Here is a 22862-nt window from a genome sequence, read left to right on the forward strand (position 1 = left end):
AAAAAATAGGTTCCTTAGAAGCAATATTGTGAGGGAAATCATGATGGTGAATAGAGCATTTAGTATTGCACATGGAAGCCTGGCAAGCAGAAAAGGCAACTCTAAATTCAGATTCAGAATGTCTGTTCCATAAGGACAAATAACTGCCTCTCCATGAGAAAACAGATTCAATATAATCAACCTGCCATGAAGTAAGTATCTAGTTCCCCGCTAGGGCATGATATCTTAAGGTTGGTCACTGCTGCTGACAGATTGGGATCCTAGCAGTAGCAGTAATCAAAGTAGCCTTGATAACAGGAGGTTCGTGTTTTTAAAGTCCATGTATAACAATGAACTTCCAATACAGCCACTTTATCCATGAGCCAGTTGAACAAGAACTGTGATATTTGAAGAAAGAGATCAACTGACAACCTTAGAATCAGTCACCTTGACTATCTGATTATTCCTTCACAATGGGGCATTTGTTAAGTATTAATATGGGAAACAATTATTCTTACAATTGGAGCCTATTTTAAGAAGTCCATCCACACATTTAGTTCCCAAGTTTTATCACTCATCCTCCAATCTTGTTACTTCTATGTCCCCAACCTTCTGGCCAAACATGAGTCATAAAATAGCATAGATCTGTACCTCAAGATAGCTCACTTTCCAAGTAAAGCAGACAAGAAATACTGCTCTGACTTAATCCCACCGGAAAGATTTTCTTTCCTCACTGTCCTCCAGAACCATCCTTGGATGGGGTTACAACACCACAGTCTACTCTGGCTAGTATTCACATAGCGTGCAATACTACGTGTATAACCAGGCTCAATTTTTCATCCTCAGTGAATTGAGAAATACAACATTCTTTCTTATTACAGGTGTAGTTCATGGGTTTGTTTGTTTCCTTGCTTGTTTGTTATCTTCCTCTTTCAAACATATCCTGCTTCATTAAATTCAACTTTGTGGATGTAAATGAATTAAGGACCTAAAGAAGGAATGAATATTGAAACAAGAGTCTAAACTAGGGTGGAATTAGAATAGAACAGAAAGTAGTAGGATGTGATTCCAAAGGGTTACAATTCAAGAGATTTGAAGAACATGGTAGTAGAAAATTATACAGCACAAGAGGCAAGACAGAAGTATAAGTAGGGCATCAGCTATGACAAAAGACAGATTTCAGCTTTATTAATATCTCTTTTTTTACTATTTTGAGGAGTTCAACAACAGAAAGAATTTTTATTTTAAGGATTGCTCATTTAATTGACATGTTAACATAAACACACTACAGGCCTTCATTAGGTAGAAGCGGACCTAGGATATAAATGTTAAATATACTCATAGTTTCTACAAAAGGAAGTGAAGTGATTAGTGAGAATTTGTAGTGTTGAGGTTAGGTATTTCCTACTTTATTTTCTGATGAGTCTAGATATCACTCATGTACTGCAGAGGTACTGAAAAGAATAATATAGTTAAAAAAAAGAAGAAAGAAAGAAAGAAATGTCAAACACTAACCTGAAAAACCTTCATGCCATTACCCTAAGTACAAAGAAACATATAATTTACTTCTCAAAAAACTTTTATGCAAATACACTTTAAAGGATCAAAGTAGTCAAGTTTTCCAACCTTCTTTCATCTTTGCCTCCATGCAGATGTACATCAGAGAGGCAAAGAAGTCTTACAGACTTTTCTTGAGTGTTAGAGAAGCAACACAATATCTTCTATGCTACCACCAATTTCTTGGATTGGATACACATTCTATGTAGTTAAACAAATATTTATTCACTATCAAGTATCAGACATTGTACTAAACTCCCACAGGCCATATGCAATGAGGGAAACAGACATGTGAAAAAGTAATCCACAATATAATGCAATGAAGACTATATTAGAACATTTACAAGTGTAAACCAAGTGCTACAAGGGTCAAGAAGCTTCAGAAGAAATCTTTGAGATGTTCAGTGGAACCCTAAGGAGCCACTAAAGATGTATCAATACGCTATATTTATAAAATTGAATTACAATCTTGGTATAAGAAAGAGATTAAGAGAGAGAACTGAAACCATGGGTCAATATGACTTAGATAAAACTCTACCCACCTATGTCATCATGACTTAGTTGTTCATTCCAAGAAGCTTTTGCCTAGGAAAGATATGACTGTAAACAAAACAAAAAACAAATCCCAAAAAAAAAATCTCAAACTCTGCTTCAGGAAGTTCTAATAGACTGGAGACAAGCATTTGCTTACCTGAGCAAACAGCTTGTTTATCAAACAACAGTTTATTCTTCAAGACCTTTGCTTCCTGTGTCTACCAGTCCTAAACTACAGCATTAATTTTGCCAATGTCAGTCAGTTCCCTGCCCTGACAGACCTATCTTAAACCATTTGAGCGTAGATTCCAAAGACCTACAAATACCCCACTTCAGAATTCCCCATTCTGAGATACATCTAAGACTATCAAGGTAGTGCTCCCCCTTACTGAGGTTAAGTTCTAATACTTAATTTTGCTTTATTAATATCTCATCTGCTACTATTTTTGAGGAGTTCAACAATAGAAAGAATTTTTATGTTAAGGATTGCTCATTTAATTGACAGGTACTCGAGTATAGCAGAGACAGTCATTTTTCTGTCTCAGACCAATTCACCTTTCACTAGCAGATCTACACAAATGGCTCTGTCTTAGGGAGACTCCATTTAAAATACAAGACCTCTTCAAGAAGCTTGTCCTTTCTAACCACGAATCACTACCAGAGACACAAAGAACCAATTTGTTGCTGTCAGCTAGTAGAGCAAACATTAAGTTTGCATAAGAATCAGTTGAGGAACTTGTTAGCAATGTAGATTACCATACTTCATTCACAGTGATTCTGATTCAGGGGGATTGGCACAAGACCTGGCACCTGCATTTTAAAAAGCACTACAGTTCTTTCCTAATGCAGGCTGCCCTTAGACCATACTTAGAGAAACAATGCTTCCCTTCCTCCATACTAGCAAACATAACGTGTATGTCCTTATATATACATGTGTATATACATATAAAAAAAAAAAAAAAAAAAAACCCACTGCAGTTGAGTCAATTCTGACTCATAGCGACCCTATAGGGCAGAGTAGAACTACCCCATGGAGTTTCCAATGAGCACCTGGTAGATTCGAACTGCCAACCTTTTGGTTAGCAGCCATAGCACTTAACCACTACTCCGCCAGGGTTTCCATATACATATTAAAAAAAAAAATTCATTTCTTATGAAAATAGGATCATATTATAAATATTCTTCTGGAATCTATTTTTCTCAGGGAACATTATATTATATAATCTTTCTAAATCATCACATATAGATCTGCATTCTTTTTAATGGCTACATCATATTTCACTATATGTAAAAAAAAAATTTTTTTATATGTACTATAATTTATTTATCCATTCCTTTATTAATGGGACATTTAGATTGCTGATTTTGTTTTTTTGTTTTGTTTTTTGCTATTACAAGCAATGCTGCAATGAATATCTTGTATATTTCTCTTACACATTTGTGCTAAAATTTCTGTAGAACACAGATTAAGAAAACCCACTGCCATGGAGTCGATTCTGACTTATAGCACCCCTATAGGACAGAGTAGAACTGCCCCATAGGGTTTCTAAGAAGCAGCTGGTGGATTTGAACTGCTGACCTTTTGGTTAGCAGCCACAGCTCTTAACCACTGCCCCATCAGGGCTCCAGAACATAAAAAAAAAAATAGTGGGATAAAAATAAAAGAATAGGATTGCCAGGTAGAGGGTATGTGCACTTCAAAGTTGGATAGATCCAGCCAATTCAGCTGTATCATATTTTAATTTGCATTTTACCATATTTTAAATATCACAATAACTAGCATTCGGTTTACCACTGAAACACAAGCATCTTATCTAAAATTCTACAAAATATACCATTATTTATTTTTGGAGAACTTTGGTCTTATTTTACCTTAAAACTCAACTCTATCACCTATAAAACAGATGGGATGAATGAATTCCAAATATATGGCTATTAGGTAGTATTTACTTAGTATCTTCTTTTACCAAAAGCTATAAAAGTAAAATGAGAGTCACAAACCTAGGTTCAAAGCCTGGCTCTGCCACCCAGCAGTGAGGTGACCTAAGACAAATCATCTACCCTCATAAGAGCTTCAGTTTCCTCTTTTGTAAAATGGGGCCTCTACTCATTTTACAAGATTGTTTTGAGGATTAAATGTGATTATAATTTTAATTACAAATCTTAGCTACTACTGCTACCACAATAACATAATGCAAGGAAAATTACCAAATGATTAGAATGGTTTGTAAAAATCTTTCTCAGTGTAATTATGTTGGTATTCTCAAAGTCCGGTGAGTCAACTATTCACATAGATTGCTGAAGCCACTGGAAGAGTGCATATTTTACAGGACTAACATGCTGCTTACAAAATCACAGCTCTGGTTCTCTACAAGTACTTTTCTAATACTAGCTCAGAAAATATTTCCTAAAATACTTAGTTCCTTAGGTGAAATGGAGTTATACAAATATATGATCACCTACACAAGAGGATTGTTTTTTCCAATTTTCTGAAAGGGTCTTGATTCTAAGCACATACAGTAATGCAATTCAAGTAATGCTGTTGAGATTTCATAGAGACAAGAAATGAAATTCTAAAATATATCAGAGATCTTATCTTTGATTCCTTTCCACAGCTAACATCGACCTGACTCAATCATTCGTTAAATGTCTAAATACCTACCATGTACAAAGTCCTATGGCAGGTACTAGGGGGTATATAATCTCTGCATTCAAGAGATAAAGACTCAGATTGGAGTTAATAGGGTAAAGCACTGTTATCTAAATTTGCCTGTGCTTCGGGTATGATGAATAATCAGCCAATGGTCCATGGCCCATAGAGCTCATCTTTTGGATGGACACCAATGAACCTGTAAAGCATAAAAGCCAGGAATGAGATGCCACTGCCATATGGTTTACCCCCTAAAGCTGTCAATGTCGAAACTCACCTAAGTCTTCCTTGTTTCCTTTTTTTCCTTCACATTATGACTTTTAAAAATTTTTTATAACACTTTTTAATGAGTAAAGCAATCTGGAAAATATTTTATCAGCTTTTATTTCAATAAAACAAGAGGCAACACTTAGCTGTATAAAGTACTTCATGTGGAGAACACTTACACAAATACACAAAACTTCAAAAAAACAAAACTCCAGTTTATTTTCATAGCCTTAAAAAGGTAGGGAGCACATAAAAAATATCCAAAGTCATAGTTCAGGAATGTAAACTCTAGGAGTACAATTATAAACAAGTATATTTACTATGAAAAGATTAGCATCACTACATGATTAGAAGTAAAGATGAGAGGTACACAACAAATTCCATATAAGAGAAAGCAACAGTATGTCAACAGGATCTTGAGTTTACTAGTAAAAACTTCATACCAAGACACAGGTTCCCTAGAACTCTACTGTAAAAAACACAAAAACATCTTCCAAAATGTTCACTGTTAGCCTCTTTAGATATGCACAAGTTACAAAGTATAGATGACAACATATTTATGCTCTCTATTGAAGAATTTACCAATATTAAACACAAATGTGATTAACTCTAAATATTGAGTATAATTTTACTAAACAACAAATCTAAAAGTACAATTCATTCTAAGCAAAGGACTAGATAGTTTTTGTTTTTCATCTAAAGACTGGTAAGACCTTACTATACATTAATTTCTATCTATAATACTTAAGTAACCACCAAATTATTTTTCTCATTAAATGTTTTTTTAAATCTTTTTTTAGTTACATTATTTAACATATATATTTCCTTTGATGTGCTAACCTTAATAAAGCATACATTTATCAGACCTATAGGTTCAAATGTTAAACGGTTTCATTTAAAATAGATGTTCAAAATTATATCTGAGTACAATTAAAGTGTTAAAATTGAACAGTTTTAACACTTTAATTTTATTCTTCCAAAATAGGCAAAATCCCTTAAAACTGGGATCATTTTTATCTATTTTGGCTTAAACAACATATTTCCCTTTAATTCAAATTTTTTTTTTTTAATGAGTTATGTTTGCTGAGCAGTTGCTTCATAAATGAAAACAGCAATAAAATATTGCGTCTCCAAAGCAAACTTCAGTCACCATTTAAAGACTGAGAATGTCTACTCTTCGAGTCTATTGAGCTGCCTTAAAAAGTTCCAGGGAGGTGAGCAAGGAACTACAGGGTGCTTTCCTGTGGCTTTGGGGAAAGAAGGGAAGACACCCTTGCCCTGCATACTCTGAGACAGTCCCTTGAAAAGTCTACATAGCTGTGTCTCTCCCCACTTGGATTCTAAAACACTAGTGCTAGGACCTAGCTTCACTACAACACACCCCAAGCAGTTTACTGTTTCCAGAGTGAGAGGATAGGTAATTTCCAGAATCCCTAGAGGTTTAAAATGGGGAATGGAGCTACAACTTCTACTCAGATCCTCTGAGCTACAGGATTTAAGACCACAATTTTATGTGGAATTTTTCTCCTGAAAAAAGCTATACTGGATATATATGAGGTCTGTGACCAAACTGTCATACAAGCATCTTCACAGGAAATTGACCTATGAAAGCCTTCCAAAATTTTCAAATTTGGGAAGGTGAGTCAGGAAAGGGCAGTAGGAGTAATAACAATTTGTTACCATAGTTAATATTATTCAATATTTACAATTACTATAAAATTTTCAAATTTATAATCCTTATTTGAAATATTATCAAAGTTTCTATAAATTATTTCATTGTTAACATAACTTAACACTCCAGAAAATCAATTGGTGCAAGTTACTTGGAGCAAAAATTCAAAACCATCCCACTGAGTAAGCCTTCAGAGATTAAAAAAAAAGAATACACATGCAAATTGGTTGTGCATTGCATAAACAGGCGGTAGCCCTTTCATGCTTAAAATTGCAAGCATCTACAGATCTGATTCCATTTATGGATAACAAGAAAAATATAAGATGTTATATTTTTATTGCAAAAATTAAATGAGAATTATTAAAAATTCAGAATTAGAAGTCACGTGTCAATGTTATTAAAAGTTAATTAGCTGTCAAAAACAACAAAGATTATAATGATCTAGTACCTAACCAACATATTTCCATGATCTAGGGAAGTGAGACCACCAAGAATCCAAAATATTAGACAAGTGATCTGTTTGTACTCTGAAAGTCTCTTGACCAGTGCTTCTCAAACTCTACTGTGCAAAACAATCACCTGGAGATCTTGTTAAACTGCAGATTCTGATTCCATAGGTCTGGGTGGTACAGTTGTAACAAGCTGCCAAGTGATGCCAATGCTACTTACTGGTCCTCAGACCACCCTGAGTAGCAAGGATCTAGAATAATAGTAAAATGAGGTTCCATTACTGTGGTCAAACATTAAAATCTGAACTCTCATGTGTGCCATCTGAGAATAAGTTAGTCAAACTTATTCAAAAACATTTCCTAAGCAACTCGACCTGCTTAAAATGCCAATCTTTTAAATTAGTTCTTAATACTATCAATACTGTTAGTAACTATGCCTAGAGAAAATCTTTTGTCAAAGAATTACAAAAAGACAAAGGAAATTCACAGTGACATTTTACAAACACTTAAAATTGTACACAGAGTTCTTATTAAGTGAATACAGTATCAACTTTCACTTTCTGCTTGCCTTATATTCTTTTGGCTACAATTTAGGCCAATAGATCTTATTCTATTCTATTACTGGAACTAAAAATATCAAATTTACTTATGTCAAAGACCATATTGCATTTAGGACTAATGAATGAAAACTAGTTCATGCTTTTTGAAGAATTAGATTTAAACTTGTAGCCAAAACAGTCATGGTTAAAACTGCATCCACAGCGTAAATGCTTCGGCACTCTTCAAGACACACACACTTTTCATGTATCTGAGCTCATCATAAGTAGGTAGAAGAGGAAAACACTAGCATTTTCCTTTGTGTGCCCACAGCTAGGGTGTGTGGATAAGGACACCACTGTGTACTAAAAGTCTAAGGAAGAAGTGAACAGCTCCCTACGCCTTCCTGCCCAGCCAACTTACCCTTATCCTCAGCACTTATTTCTCTCTTTGACTCTGAATTATTACTTCAGCAGCCTTGATTTACGAGGAACCTCAACCATAGCTGAAATGACCACCACTAGCAAACACCAAACTTTTACATCAGTCTAGAGGTCACATGCTCTCTATAGCTTCATACAAGCCTATTTTTACTTTTCAGTTGTGGGAAGGTAACTACATTTATTATTCCTTCTATATCATAATAAGAACATTTAAAATAGGCCTGTCACAAAACAAGAAACATACCTGATTCTTTTTTTCATACTTTGTAATTTTAAATTTAAGAACACAAACATAAAACAACCTTAAGTTAGTTAATATATAAATGGCCTCTGTCCCTATTTCACTATTCTTAATTTTCTTTCATGATATTTCATAGATGAAAAAATTATCTAATATCTTTCATTTGCAGGCAAATGATTCAATCTTATATGGTTGGTATCGGTGTCTTGAGAGCTGTGTTGCAATATTTACAATGACTTCAAGGAAGTCTTCAATTACCTGTGCTCTGAATTACAGGAATCCAAAGTACCCAGGATTCCCAAAGTCAAGGAGCAGGGTAAATCAGCTTTATAGCCTATTATACTTTAGGAATTATAAGGGATTTTCATCTGATAAATCCAGGTGAAATACTTCAAAACAATACCCCTAACCACAGTCTGACTTTTGGTACAAAAATGTCCCAAAGATAACAACAGAATCCCCACATCTGTCTTCTGGAATCATATAATATTCATTTCCTCAAATTATATAATATTCCAGACATTTTTCAGCTCTTTGAACAAGCTGTTATAATCTTAAAGATGATCTTGTTACAAACATTTTTATCAGGTACTTTCCATACACATCATTTTTGTTTTTCATATGCCTGTTTTTCAGACTGGCTTTCTAAATAGCCAGCTGTGGAATACCTGGAGTTCCACATCTGCCTCATCCTTTATGAAACAGTTCCAAATTTGGAGGTTCCGTTTCACTCTGAAGGCCAAACATACAGCAACCAAAACAGGAGTTATTAAAAACAACAACAACAAAAAACCTCATAGCCTCACATACGATATAGCCAACCTGATCAGATAACCTGCCAAAATTTATGGTCACATTGGCAATCTCAGGACAACAATAAAAAATAGGAAACAAAGAAAGACTCAGACCAAGGGGAAAAAACATAACTATGAAATAACAAAATCATTTTTCAACAAACTGCAACCTAGATATTATTCCCTTCAAAACTCAAGGTAGCCTTCAAAATTTAAGACATCAGGGCTCCTCTCAGGAACAGGGATGAAAGACCTAGGGCACTTTCATACAGAAGCAAAGTGGTATTTCCAGATTCACCAGTTAGTGAGAAAAACACATTAGAAATTAATCTGTTGACAGAGTAATGCTAATACTAGGAGGTCTCTGCTGACCTGATGGATGCTTCATAGGAAGTTCAGTTCTTTCAGAAATGTAAATAAGCTTATCTTCTTGGAGACTACAGGCAGAGAATCTATTGGCATCTGTCCCAGTCCCACAACCAACAGCATGTGATGGGTTATGTGGGACTGTGACACCACTGACTTGTTCAAAGGATTTACTAAACACAGTAGTGGCAGTCTTGGCCAAACCATGGCTACTAGGCTTAGGCAGGGATTGGCTGGTTGTTAAAGTAAGTCTCTTCAAAGAGAGAAGCTCAAGATTCTCACTTTGGGCTCTCTGAGTTTGTTTTCGAGCAAAGTGATCTTTGCAAGATTCCCCTGTAGTTTCTTTTTCTTTTCCTCCAGTTTTGCTTCCTCCTGACCGTCTCTGGTTCTTCCCTACACTTGTCTTGTTACTAGAATTTTGACTACTGTTTGATAAACCCGACTGGCTGGTACTAGACGCAGCCCTGGAATAAAATCCCTCGTCAACTTCAGATATGTCCATCAGTTCTTCTTGACCTGTTAAATCTGTATTTCCTAAACAAAGAAATAACAAAGATTAGTTAACATTAAGTATTTAAACAATTCTTTTTTTAATGACTAACATCAAATCAATTGTACTTTAAATAAATTAAACTTAAGCATAATTTCATAAGGAAACAGATTATGGTAGAACAAAATCAAAGGATAAATCAAAACATCTATTCTAAAAAATCTTAAAATAGTCCATTGTAATTAAATGACAGTAATTCAGAATGCATTAAACAAAAAGCATGCCATAAATCACACTGCACTATGCTTTTAGAAAGAATTCTCCTATTATTCATGCAAAAGATCAGAAACAATTAGAAAAAATATCACACAGTCAGCTAGGGGTATAGTCTCCCCCTCAGTAGCAAAGCAATATAAAATCAAAGCTCTTACCAAAGGACTTTTTTTTTTTTAAAAGAGTTATTAGGATATTTTAAAGACTTAAAAAAATTCTACACTCTAGATTCTTTTACTAAGTTTAAAAAAAAAATCTAGACTATAAATATCTCAGGCGCTAACCTGTTAAAATTCTATACATATATTATCCTTCATATCAAACATAAAAAATATAAAGATGAAAAAAATCATTTTAGATCTCAAAACATAAGCAGAAAAATTCTGGAATTTATTCAGAGACAATATAGGTATGACGATTCCAAAGAGCATTAAGAGCCATTGAGAAATTGTGGTGCATAATTCATGCATTTTGATTATTAGGTGACATGCAAACTTTTTGTGACTGTGTAACTGTTGCTTAAACATGCAGCAGTGGCCCTTTGCCGTGAGATACCTTGGAGTGCAGCTATAAAGTGCTCTGCTAAAACTGCACTCTGCCAGGTGAGTTTATTCCGTCCTCCATGATTTTTCTTACAGACTTTTGCCTCCTGATCTCTGGCAAGCCTCTGCTCTCAGTTCTAGGGTCTGTGGCTGTTTCCTGCACACCCTGTATATGCTGAGCATCAATCTCTCCTAGTGTTCTGCCTTTTTCCCCATTCCCGGTTCTCTCTCCGGCCACACTTGTGACACTAATCTCAGGAATGACAAGGTTGCCCAATTCAGTAGTATCATTATTGTTGTCAGGTTGCTCTAGAATTGAAGATGATAAGACAAAATGATGGCTGAAAACAAAACAAAATAAAAATGCAAAAACGAGAAAGACAAAAGACTCAAAATAAAATTGGACAACTGAACATTATGAATTAAACCAAATATTTGCACTGTAAAAATGTCCATAATTTACAATACTCTGACAGCACTGGAGACAACAGGGTTATGTTCTTCAACTTTAAATGACAAAGAAAAAATTCACAGAGCATCACTTCATGTTCTGCATTTTTTCACACACATATTTGACATGGAGTATGAAATGGAAACAAGCCTTAGGGGAATGCTCAAGGATGTACAGCCAAAAAACTCTAGCTCTTGTCAACATTAGGAACCCCTCCATTTAGTAATTCCCCTTTGTACACTTACAATTCTGTTTTTTATTAGATTACATTGAGGCTGACTCAATAAACCACGATATTTTGAAAAATGCTTATTCATTTGTGATATCATGGTTAGCAATGCCACTAGTATAGTTTTTGTCTCACACACCAATCAGCTCATGTATTAGTAAGTACTAATGTGGCTGTCACATAATTAAGCAGTCTGTCCCTTCAGACTCTTATAATTGCATAGGTATAAGCCCGCAGTTCATTACAACACTGGAGAAAAACTAAAATGGATTTTTAAAAACACTCTTACAAAGCAAATTTGGAAAAAACAAACTGACTGTCAATCTTTTCTGAAAACGGCCACTGTAACTGAAACAAAGGAATGAAACTCCTCAACGAGTTAATTGCCTTAGACATGTTATTCAGTATCTTAAGTCACAGACAAAGGCATGATTTTATTTAAGGCCACCAAGAAAATACCTGTGGTAAAGGGAGAAAAAAACATGAATATTTCTAGAATGGGCCAGTAATGAAACTTAATGTTCAAAACAACACAAGACTGTAAAGCAGCACGTACTCTTTAAAAAAAATATGTAAGCCACAAATCTGCTGGAGGGACACAACCTACTATTTTCAAATGTTTTTAGTGATGGCATTACCAAGCTCTCACTAATGGTGCTAAAACCTGTGAAACAATACCAGGTGGTACAAGAATGGAAGCCTGAGCCATGCATACCCTATTCCTGTGGATCCCGAACTTTGCTGCATATCTGTAACACCTGGGGGTCTTTAAAAACTACTAATGCCCCCAACTCCATTCTGATTTAATTAGTGTGAGGCATGACTGGGGGCACCAGGGTTTTTAAAAGCTACCAGGTGACTAATGTGCACCAAAGTTTGGGAACCACCGCTATATTCTGACTCTTTAAAAATTGAAAAACTTAAAACAAAAGTTCTTATGGGTGCCGTGGATACTCCATACCCACCAGCAATATGTGCTTCTGGGGGGGGGTCCTCTCCTCAGAGCTCCATGTTGCCCTGGGCTGGCAGGCCAATGTGCTCTTATAATTATTTTCCCTTAACTTAGCGCTTCAAAAACTTTTGACTAAAGGTTCTCTAAATGAAATTTCTAATTCCTAGACATGCCAAAGCATGTTAGTGAGGTAGCAAGCAAGCAGTACACTGTTACTTCTGTATGCTCCCTAATAATGTTTTAATGAGGTAAAAAGTTCCAGCCAAGCCTATTCCCAATTGCTAACAGCTGTCTTCAAACTGAGGGCAAATAAAATCTCAGAGGTACATGCCAGAGGACATTGCAACTGAGAGTAAATCACCATGGCATTGTTGGGTGACAGCCAAGATTGGTCATTGCAGAAGCAGTTTCACAAAAGCTCTATTAAAGGAATCTTCAGTCAAAAAAAGTTATAAAACTATGTAAATTATCCAGATATAACAAAGCCAATGAGTATTAAAATTTAGCAAACCAAAAAAGATAAGCTTAAGTGGCCTAATGAGAAAAAGAACAATACTACTTACATTGAATGGCACTAAACAGTGTTTTTGAGAACATTTACATATATTATTCAATTACATTCTCCAAACAATGTGTTGGTGAGCCTCTGAAGTAGGCAATGTGATTCCCATTTACAGACAAGGAAACTGAAGTTCAGAAAGAGCTACACAACTATTCGGGGAGGGGGTGTCAAACCAGAGTCTTTTGACTTTAAATTTCCATTGTCATACTAGAAATTCTAACTCTGTAATTCATTTAAACATCCTCTAACATCCCTAATTAAATTTATTTGTTTAGATTCCTGGTCATTTCATAGAAAGCAAGTAATTTATTCTCACTGAACAGAGAGCTAGATCAAATAAAAGTCTCTAAGAAACCCTAAGTAAGCCATAACTCTTCAAGATTTTGGTTTTTTATTTTATTTTTTTGATGCAAATGAAATTTTAAAATTTAAAACCGGTGCTTCAATGGTAAAGATTAAGAATTTTGCAAAAAAATATATTTTTTTTTTGCAAAAAAATTTCCAACTTTTTTTGTCTTTAAAAAACTTCGCAAGAAAAGGACAAGAATAATGATATATAAGGCACCACTGGGCAAGTGGATTGCTAATCACATTTATTAAGATAGTAGTAAAAATCTGCCTCCCAAAAAGGAATGATATTACATTTTTTTTTAAACCATGAAATTACATGACAAGTAGAAAAATAAGATGATGTGTTTTCCCACAGGCTTTGACTAATTAACTGATGTATGTAAAAAAAAAAAAAAAATTTTTTATGTTATCACTCAAAAATGGTAATGTCTTTAAAAAAAGTTAATTAAATTAAATTTCTAAAAGGAAAAGCATGAAATTCTATACTGAGCTAAAAAGAACAGAAACATAAGTCTCAGGAAAAACTACAGAATAAAGATAATTTTATAACCCAAATATTTGTTACATAATGTTACTCCCCATTGTCTCTCTCACTTCATCCCCTGTCTAACTCTGTGACCCAGTCTCCCTGCCCCACTATCTTTCTGGTCTCCTTGCTGTTCCCTAGGTCTGGAATGCTCTTTTTCCAGGTAGCTGCATGTCTCACCTCTTTACTTCCTTCAGGTCTTTTTCCAAAATCTCCTTCCCAATGAGCCCTTTCCTGCCCGTTCTATCAAAAATTTCAGTATCTCCCATATTTCGTATCCCTCTTCCCTACTTCGTTTCCTAACACTTATCACTCTCTAACATACAATTATTTACTTATCTTGTGTACCAAAAATCTAAGATCCATGAGGGCATGGATTTTTGTCTGGTCACTGCTGTATACCTAGTACCTGGAAAAGTCACTGGCATACCCAAACCAAAAAAAAAAAAAAAAAAAAAAACCATTGCCTTCGAGTTGATTGCAACTCATAGCAACCCTATAGGACAGAGTAGAACTGCCCCATAGGGTTTCCAAGGAGCAGCTGGTAGATTACAACTGCTGAACTCTTGGTTAGCAGTTGAGCTCCTAACAACTGTACCACCAGTACATACACATATGGAAACCCTACAAAATGAAAACTGTTTAAACAGCAGGATTCTAAGTGAATACCCCCCTATTCAATTTACTACCATCTTGTTACACAGTTTTTCAACAAAACAAACAAGGAACGAACAAATTGCTCACCCTATATTATAAATTTCTTTATCATTTGTTCATTCATTCAATTTCTATTTATTGAGCACCTACTACGTGTCAAGCATTGTTTTAGGTGCTGGTGATGCAACAGCCAATCAGACAAAGACTGCTCTCACAGAGTTTATGCTATAATATGGGAATTAAACAAGTAAAACATAAGAGAATTTTAGTGGAAAATGCAATAAAGAAAATAAGAGTAATGGGAGAGCATAAGCTGGGCAGTAAAGGAGAAAGGCTACTTTCTGTGAGTGGTCTGGGAAGACTTCTTTGAGAAAGGGACATTTGAGCCGACATGTGAATGATGAAAAAGTGCTAGCAACACAACCATCTGCAGGAAGAGTGTTTAAACTCGCACTTTTTCGTCATTCAAATCTCACTTCAAATACCCCAAATAACTAGTACCAAGTCCCTAAGGCAAAAACGAGCTCAGTATGTTGAATGGTTAGAAGGGAGTCTCTAGTGGACCAGGGTGAGAGTGATCTAAAGTGAAGTCAAAGCAGCGGGCAGAGGGTAATCACTAGAGTCACATATGTCATAGTATGTAGTTTGGAATTCGTTCTTATTACACTGGGCAGCCACAGATGGATATGCAGCTAAACTATTTATGTAGTTTATTAGCATTTTTAATCAACAGAAGTCACACTTGTGTAACAAAATATTGAGCATGAGCTGCATCCTGGGTTTGAGTGACTAAAACTGTAGCAACCCATAGCCTTGGTCAGTAATTTACTAGGCAGGTGCCCTAGAACCAGAATAAGGACGAGGTAGTGAAAGGGCTTCACGCTGAGCAAGGACATAAATGAAGACTTAGAAATCAGCATCCTGAAGCCAGAGGCAGAATAGACCAGGTAAGAAAAGAGTACACGGAAGAACGACACAGTCTGATTCAGAAAGATTTATACAGACACACCGGTTAGAAATTATTACCACTTTCCTTAAGTAAAAAAGATCAGCAGTCTAGTCATCAGCTTTTGTTGTGTGTGTGTGAATCATTATATAATTTCCCTGTCAAGGTAGATTCAGTCACAGTCAATAATCTCTTTTGTTATCTTTATTAAGTCCCAAGTTACAAGAATGCCTTTGAGAACTGCAACATATAGATGCTGCTGGACCAGTTGAATCCTTCATGATTATATTAAAGATCTTCATGACCAGACAGACAGACCAACAACAGGGAAGTAACACCTATTACAAAGCTATCTATAGAAACCTAATTCTTCTTGGGTGTGTGACATGCAACAAATGATCATAAAAAGGGAGAGTGCTCAATCATAAATAATGCATACGGAATAACGTCCTTATAACTACAAGCAGGAGTTGTGTAAGACCTCCTTAATACAAATGAAAAATACAAAAATTTACAAACAATTTTGTTTCATAAAACCAATACTGAAATATATTGCTTCTCTGAGTAGAAAATGTTTTGACTTTTATTTTACCTAGAAATAGAACAAGGTTTCTTTTTCCTCAGCTACTGACTAAGCCAAACCCCCCAAAAAAACCCAGTGCAAATACTCAAATCTTTCCTCTCTTAAATCTAATGTTCACATGTGTCAAACACAGAGCAGCGTATTTTAGCTTTTTGGTTAATATGTCCTTTGAGTCAACTAATATTTCCTAAATTTTATTTTGTCCTCCATGAATATATTTTCCATATCAAGAATGCCATTTAAAATTCATGCAAAGCTAATTTTGGTCAGAGGGATATGCTTATTTTTGTAGAAATGCTTTATCATCTATATTGGGAAAGGAAAATTTGTTCCTCAAATAGCATTTTAGATCTGAAAATAATACAGCTTCTCAAAATGATACTAAAAACATTTAAGCCTTTTTAAAAAACTGCCAGATAATTTTTTTTATTTTCCAAATTTTCTTAATAAGCGTAGAGTACTCTTAAAAACTTAAGCATTATGAACTTCTAATCACGGATATAAAAATGATTCTAGTAGCCAATTCTTTAAAGTTTGCTACTTTTGAATATAAATGACCATTTCTGTATTTTTAAAAAATTTTCTGTAACAATTAGCAACTTTCTCCTCAACTAAAGCCTCTGTTCATAAAGCCATAAAATCAGATTCACAAAATAAATGTTCCATTTCAAGACTTTGGATAGTTTACCTTTGCAGCATGTAAAAAGGGAACCTTAAGTGTTTTAAAATATTTATAAACACAATTATTTTAAATATATTTAACTGTAATATACCTACTAAAAGTATTCTGATTTGCTCAATAGGGTTAAAAAGTTAGTACTATTCTGTTTCATCAATATGTTATCACATGGTAGAAATATTTTCTAAACCAATTACGATTTTTAAATAACTTATTTTCAAACATGAATTGTATTTTTTATTATTTCTTTTCTCATCTAGCAAATCAGTACCGAAACACTGTTCTGTTTTGTTTCATTTTTTAATAATCACAGGTCTCCTTGACTTTTGTTATAATAATCTGAATTTGTATAACTACCTGTGCCATTCACAAAATAGAAACTTAGTTGTTTTACATGGTGAGAATGTAATAAAACTGCCGAAACAATATGAAATTGCACTTTCTTTGAATTCAATTTTTATATATGTTGTATTTAGTTTGATTTTTCACTTAAATATTCCATATAATTAGATATTCTAAAACCCACAGGGTGCTTATTTTGTATCACCAAGTTCAAAGGCTGAAAAATATATAGAACTAAAACACCAGCCCTGGGGCAAGGACCAGAAGACAGGAGAGGATAGAAAAGCTGGTGATTGGGAACTCAAGGTCAAGAAGGGAGAGTGTTGACATGTTATAGGGTTGGTAACCAATGTCACAAAACAATATGTGTGGAAAAAAAGAGAGACCTCTTTTCACAACTTAAAGCTTTATCCTTTTAGATCTACTAAACTGAAATAATGAAGCACAATGTTATCAAAATAAACCATTTAACATATATCAGCACCAAAGGTAGGGCAAAATTAAAAGTATCTAGTTTATAAATATTACTTTTATTATTAATATCTGCCTATTACAAACAGTTGTAGCTGTTCATAGTGAGAAAAACAAGTTCAATCTAATTTCTATTTTCATGTAAGCAGGATAAAATGAGATAATAGGCATTTTTTTTTTTTAATTCTTGACTATAATAGTGATATAAATGCCAGATAATAAAGTTAGAGTACTGTACTTCGGGGCTACAAAATTACAAAGAAATCATTAAACTGACTGCTACTATTATAAAACATATGTATACTTTTGCATTTGATACTATACTCAATTAAACAAGTTTATCTCACAATGAGAAAATCCCAACTACAAATTTCAAAACCCCAGCTATAAATTTAAAAAATTTATAGTTTTATGGAATGACTAATCACAGGACTATTTAAAATAACAAGCTAGCTAATAAAAACTTATCAAGAATATAATTATTGTGCAGCTAATAAAACAAATTAAGCAGTTCTTAATTAATCTACAATCAGCCTTACGTAGTGCTTTAAAGTGTACCAAATGCTTTTCACTTACTTGTCTCATTATTTCACAAATGCATATGTGGGCAGAATGGTGGGTAGTGATGAAGAATTGGGATTTCACTAGGTAGGCTTTTTTATTAGATAACTAGTTGGCAAAAATTATAAGCACTCATTATTTGCAACCATAGCTGAATCAGGAGACTTTTATAGAATGAAGCAGTGGTATTTCAAAAGCTGTTTTAAAAAGAGGAAAGTTGCTTACATTGTTCCAAGTAGGGATAATTTTTTTCTAATGGTAGAAAGGTGAATCATAATGGTGGTGGTGTAGAACAGACAAAAAAAAAAGCAATTAAATTTGCTCTGGAAGAAAGAAGGGAATGGAAAAGAAAGAAGAAATAAAAAAAAGTATAAGTTGTATAATGGAACCTTGAAGTGGTGAAGAATCGTTTTGGGGATTTAAAAACAAGAGCTATTTGAGTTGAAATGGTAGCCAATAAAGATGGCTTTGGAAGCAGCATTTAGGAACAAGTATACACTTAAGGCATAATTGTAAAGAAATACTTTCTGTTTTTCCTTTAGCTATTATGTTTATATTTTAAAGGAGGTAAATATTTAATAAAATAAAATTTCATTTTTTGTTATCAATTTTAAAAATAATTACTACAGGTTACTTCACTAAATTTTATCTTATTTTTTTTCTTACTGGAATTTTCATTTCAACTCTTGTTATGGCCCTAATCCATTCATTCTTCTGTTAATTTATTTAATGCTTTTTGAAGTTTATTCCACTATACATTTTCCTTTCAAATTATAGCTTCTAGATAATCCTTGATCTGTAGCTGGCTTGAAAATTTAGATTTGGAGACTATCCCTTTGCCTTGAGTTATTCACTATTAACAGACTAAAAGAAACACAATACACTTAAAATAATTAGTAATATATCAATAGAGCTATTAATTTTGTAACTATGACTCTTAAAAGCCAAAGCAGCAATTCTTCATTATAATTTTACTTCCAGATATATATTGACATGGAATTATAAAGTCATTACATTTTTCTCAGAGAATTAAATCCAAAGGTTAAAAAGTTTGAAAACACACTAAGTAAAGTCGCATCAGTATACTCAACTGAAAAGTGGGAGAAAAACAAGAAAACACACTGTTAGCCAAACAGATTCCTCTAAAATAACACCTCAGTTGAAACCAACCAAAACCCACTGCCCGTCACACTGATTCCAACCCATAGCGACCCCATCAGGTTCCCAAGACTGTAAATCTCTACGCAAGGAGACTGCCACATCTTTCTCCCGTGTAGCTGCTGGTGGTTTTGAACTGCCAACCTTTCTACTTCAGTCAATTGCTTTAAACACTGTGCCACCAGTGCTCCTTCAGCTGAAACCAACCTTTCTTTAAATTTAAAAACCACTCTATTTAGTTAATATAAGAATGTACTGACTGGTCAAAACTAAAATTACAGGGACAAGCAGACAATGGAACCGGTCAAAATACAATTCTAGAAATTTGGGTTGTTATTCAACAACAATAAGACCATGGCAAAGAATATGTCCTCTGAAACATGCAGGAATATTAAGGCTAAAGAAACTTTTTACCTTCTATAAAAACACTTTTCATGAAAATACAAGCTATAGATAACTCTTAACTTTAAGAAAAGAATGACGGGTCCCCAAAGCTTCAGGGAATCCTGAAATACATTCTAGTATAAAGCTCAGAAAAAAATATTCTAAAATATAAGTAATTAAAACTGTCCAAAATTAATTTAAAAAAAAAAGACTAAATTGTGAATTCATTTTGGCTCTAAGGAGATTTTTCTGTCTTTAATAATAGAAAAGAATAAATGTGATTAATTGCTCCAATCTAATTTATTTTCTTGCATGTATAATCATTTTTTGGTGACTCAGACATGAAAACACACCAATACATTTACATGATTTAATTATATTCCCTAACAATAAAGGGATATAAAGGAGAAAAAAAAAAGTTGTGCTTGGCTGCTTCCATGGGAGAATCTTGTTTATTCCTTTCCTTCTTCTCCCCAGATGGAATGGAAAAAGGAGATAAATAAAGGCAAACAAAATAAGAGAAGAAGAGGGAAGAGATTCCAGGATAGGGAAAAAAAAAAAAGCGGGGCGGGGTGGGAGGGGAGATTGCTTTCTTCTTTCTCAGCACTGGTAGTAAGAAAGAAAAGAGCATGTATTAAATAAATATATATTAAATATATTTATATATATATTCCTTAAAGTTTATATTCCTTGTCCCTCCATCTCAAACCTCATCATTACTGGCTTTGTTACTGGCTTTGTTGTTCTCGTCATTATTGGATGCCATCAAATCAGTTCTGACTCATAGTGATCCTATGTACAACAAAACAAAACACTGCCCAGTTCTATGCCATCCTCACAATCATTGCTATGCTTGAGCCCTCCGTTGCAGCCACTGTGTCAATCCATCTCATTGAGGGTCTTCCTCTTTTTCGCTGACCCTCTACTTTACCAAGCATGATGTCCTTCTCCAGAGATTGATCCCTCCTGATAACATCTCCAAAGTATGTGAGACGTAGTCTTGCCGTCCTTGCTTCTAAGGAGCACTCTGGTTGCACTTCTTCTAAGACAGATTTGTTCTTTCTTTTGGCAGTCCATGGTATATGCAATATTCTTCGCTAACACCAGAATTCAAAGGCATTGATTCTTCTTCGGTCTTTCTTATTCATTGTCCAGCTTTTGCGTGCATAGGAGGCAACTGAAAACACCACAGCTTGGGTCAGGCGTACCTTAGTCCTCAAGGTGACAGCTTTGCTTTTTAACCCTTTAAAGAGATCTCTTGCAGCCAGTTTGCCCACTGCGATGCATCTTTTGATTTCTTGACTGCTGCTTCCATGGGTGTTGATTGTGGATCCAAGTAAAATGAAATCCTTGACAACTTCATTCTTTTCTCCATTTATTATGATATTGCTTATTGGTCCAGTTGTGAGGATTTTTGTTTCCTTTATGTTGAGGTGTAATCCATTCTGAATGCTGTGGTCTTTGATCTTCATCAGTGTCTCAAGCCCTCTTCACTTTTAGCAAGGTTATATCATCTGCACAACACAGGTTATTAATGAGTCTCCCTCCATCCCTAATCCCCCGTTCTTCTTCATATACTCCAGCTTCTCAGATTATTTGCTCAGTATACAGACTGAACAGGTATGGTGAAAAGATACGACCCTGACACACACCTTTCTTGACTTTAAACCACACAATACCACCTTTACTGGCTTAGAGTTGCATATTCCTTGTTCCCGCTACAGGATACATTTAGGGGTTTGTGAAGGAATTCCTCTGGTGAGGGTTAGTGTGGTGACAGGGTAGGATGGGAATCACATTTAGATTTCCATCAGATTTAGAAACTCTAAATATGTTCTCACACAGTCATAAACTGAACTTACATTCTACAGCACTATGCTTCAGAAACATGGGATAAAAAGGCTTTTGTGGGCTATCCTGGAAATCTATAATCTCTTAACCTTGTTTCTGCAAAAATACATAAATCAATTTCTGGAATATAATACATGTGTAGGTTGAGGTCTATATATTTAAGAACTACAGCAAAAATACCTATCTTTTCCACAAGGAGCCAGTGTCAGCTAGAGAGCCCAGAACAATAAGGTGTCCAAGTAGGAAGCAAAACTATGAAGACGGAAAATAGAAAAGTGTTTAACTCATCAGAGCATGGTAACTTAATGAAAAATGCTGCCCTAGGAAGGAAAACCAAGGCTACCCTAAAAAGGGAGAATGCAGTCTACTTGTAGAAGCAAATAAGAAGGGCCTTAGACTAGGGATATTTTGGAGTCCCTTTGGATTAAAGGAATTCACACTATGGAAAAGTGGTATACAAGACTAAGCTGAATTCTGTATCTGCTCCATGCACCTGGCTTGCTTTTTATAGTTTGTTCTCCTGAATATCCTCATCTGTGACTTTTTTGTTACCATAAACAGGAGTTTCCTAGTGTTGAGTTGTGAAGGATGAATAAGTAAAGGGATAGGCAGGACTAGATTAAGGCATGTGAAGGCCCTAAACACTGATAATCTGTAGTGTCCCCTCCTCTGCTTTCTCATGCATTTGAATGGGATACGTGAGTTATATGTGTGTGTATATACATATATACACACATACATATATATGTATGCGTGTGTCTTAGCTAACCATGATGTAACTTCTTTTTAAATGCAACTATAATATTAGCGATTGAACACAAAATTAGTGTACACCATTTTAATGGAATGAAATTAACTGGATTATAAAATTTTTAGTGGATGTAGGGTACTAAGATTTTTACTATATACCACATTTTCTACAAAGGAAATATTCTACATATTTCACAACAAAGAAAATGAGTCATTGAATTTAATCGTTGCAACAATCAATGTAAAACTCTGTCGCTCACCCACAACGAAAAATTGACTTTCACTAATTTTACCTCAAACAGTTCATACTTCAATTTTGATGCTTCTTTCATAATAAATGCTATATTTATGAAGGAACAAATGAAAAGATGTCATAAAAGACAGTTTAACTTTTCAGAAAATAAATACTACAACAAATTCATTTTTAGGTATTTCATCTCTAACATGTAATAATTAAAAACATTTCTTTCTATTCCTTGCTCTTACAAGTTCTTCAATGATTTCATTCCAACTAAACTGCTGAACAATATGTACTTCCATACATAATAAGGATAATGAATCTAGTCTTTCTTGAATCATTGATCTACACTGAGGGTTTCTGAATCTCTTTAGGGA

General features: G+C 34.5%; 1 protein-coding gene across 3 annotated transcripts in view; it reads right to left on the reverse strand.

Annotated features, from left to right (window-relative positions):
• Positions 1-5181: 5181 nt before the first annotated feature.
• The window catches only part of HYCC1 (hyccin PI4KA lipid kinase complex subunit 1), a 76057-nt gene continuing 58376 nt past the window's right edge, over positions 5182-22862 (reverse strand). For 2 of the 3 annotated variants that reach the window (XM_049893657.1, XM_049893656.1), the window contains one exon: positions 5182-10023. In XM_049893657.1, coding sequence (XP_049749614.1) covers positions 9449-10023 — 575 coding nt within the window. In that variant the 3' untranslated portion in view covers positions 5182-9448. Of the gene's footprint in view, positions 10024-10807; positions 11104-22862 lie in introns of all 3 variants that reach the window. The other variant, XM_049893658.1, reaches the window with a different exon arrangement.

The sequence above is a fragment of the Elephas maximus genome, chromosome 8 (genome assembly GCF_024166365.1).
Source record: "Elephas maximus indicus isolate mEleMax1 chromosome 8, mEleMax1 primary haplotype, whole genome shotgun sequence".
Lineage (NCBI taxonomy): Eukaryota > Metazoa > Chordata > Mammalia > Proboscidea > Elephantidae > Elephas > Elephas maximus.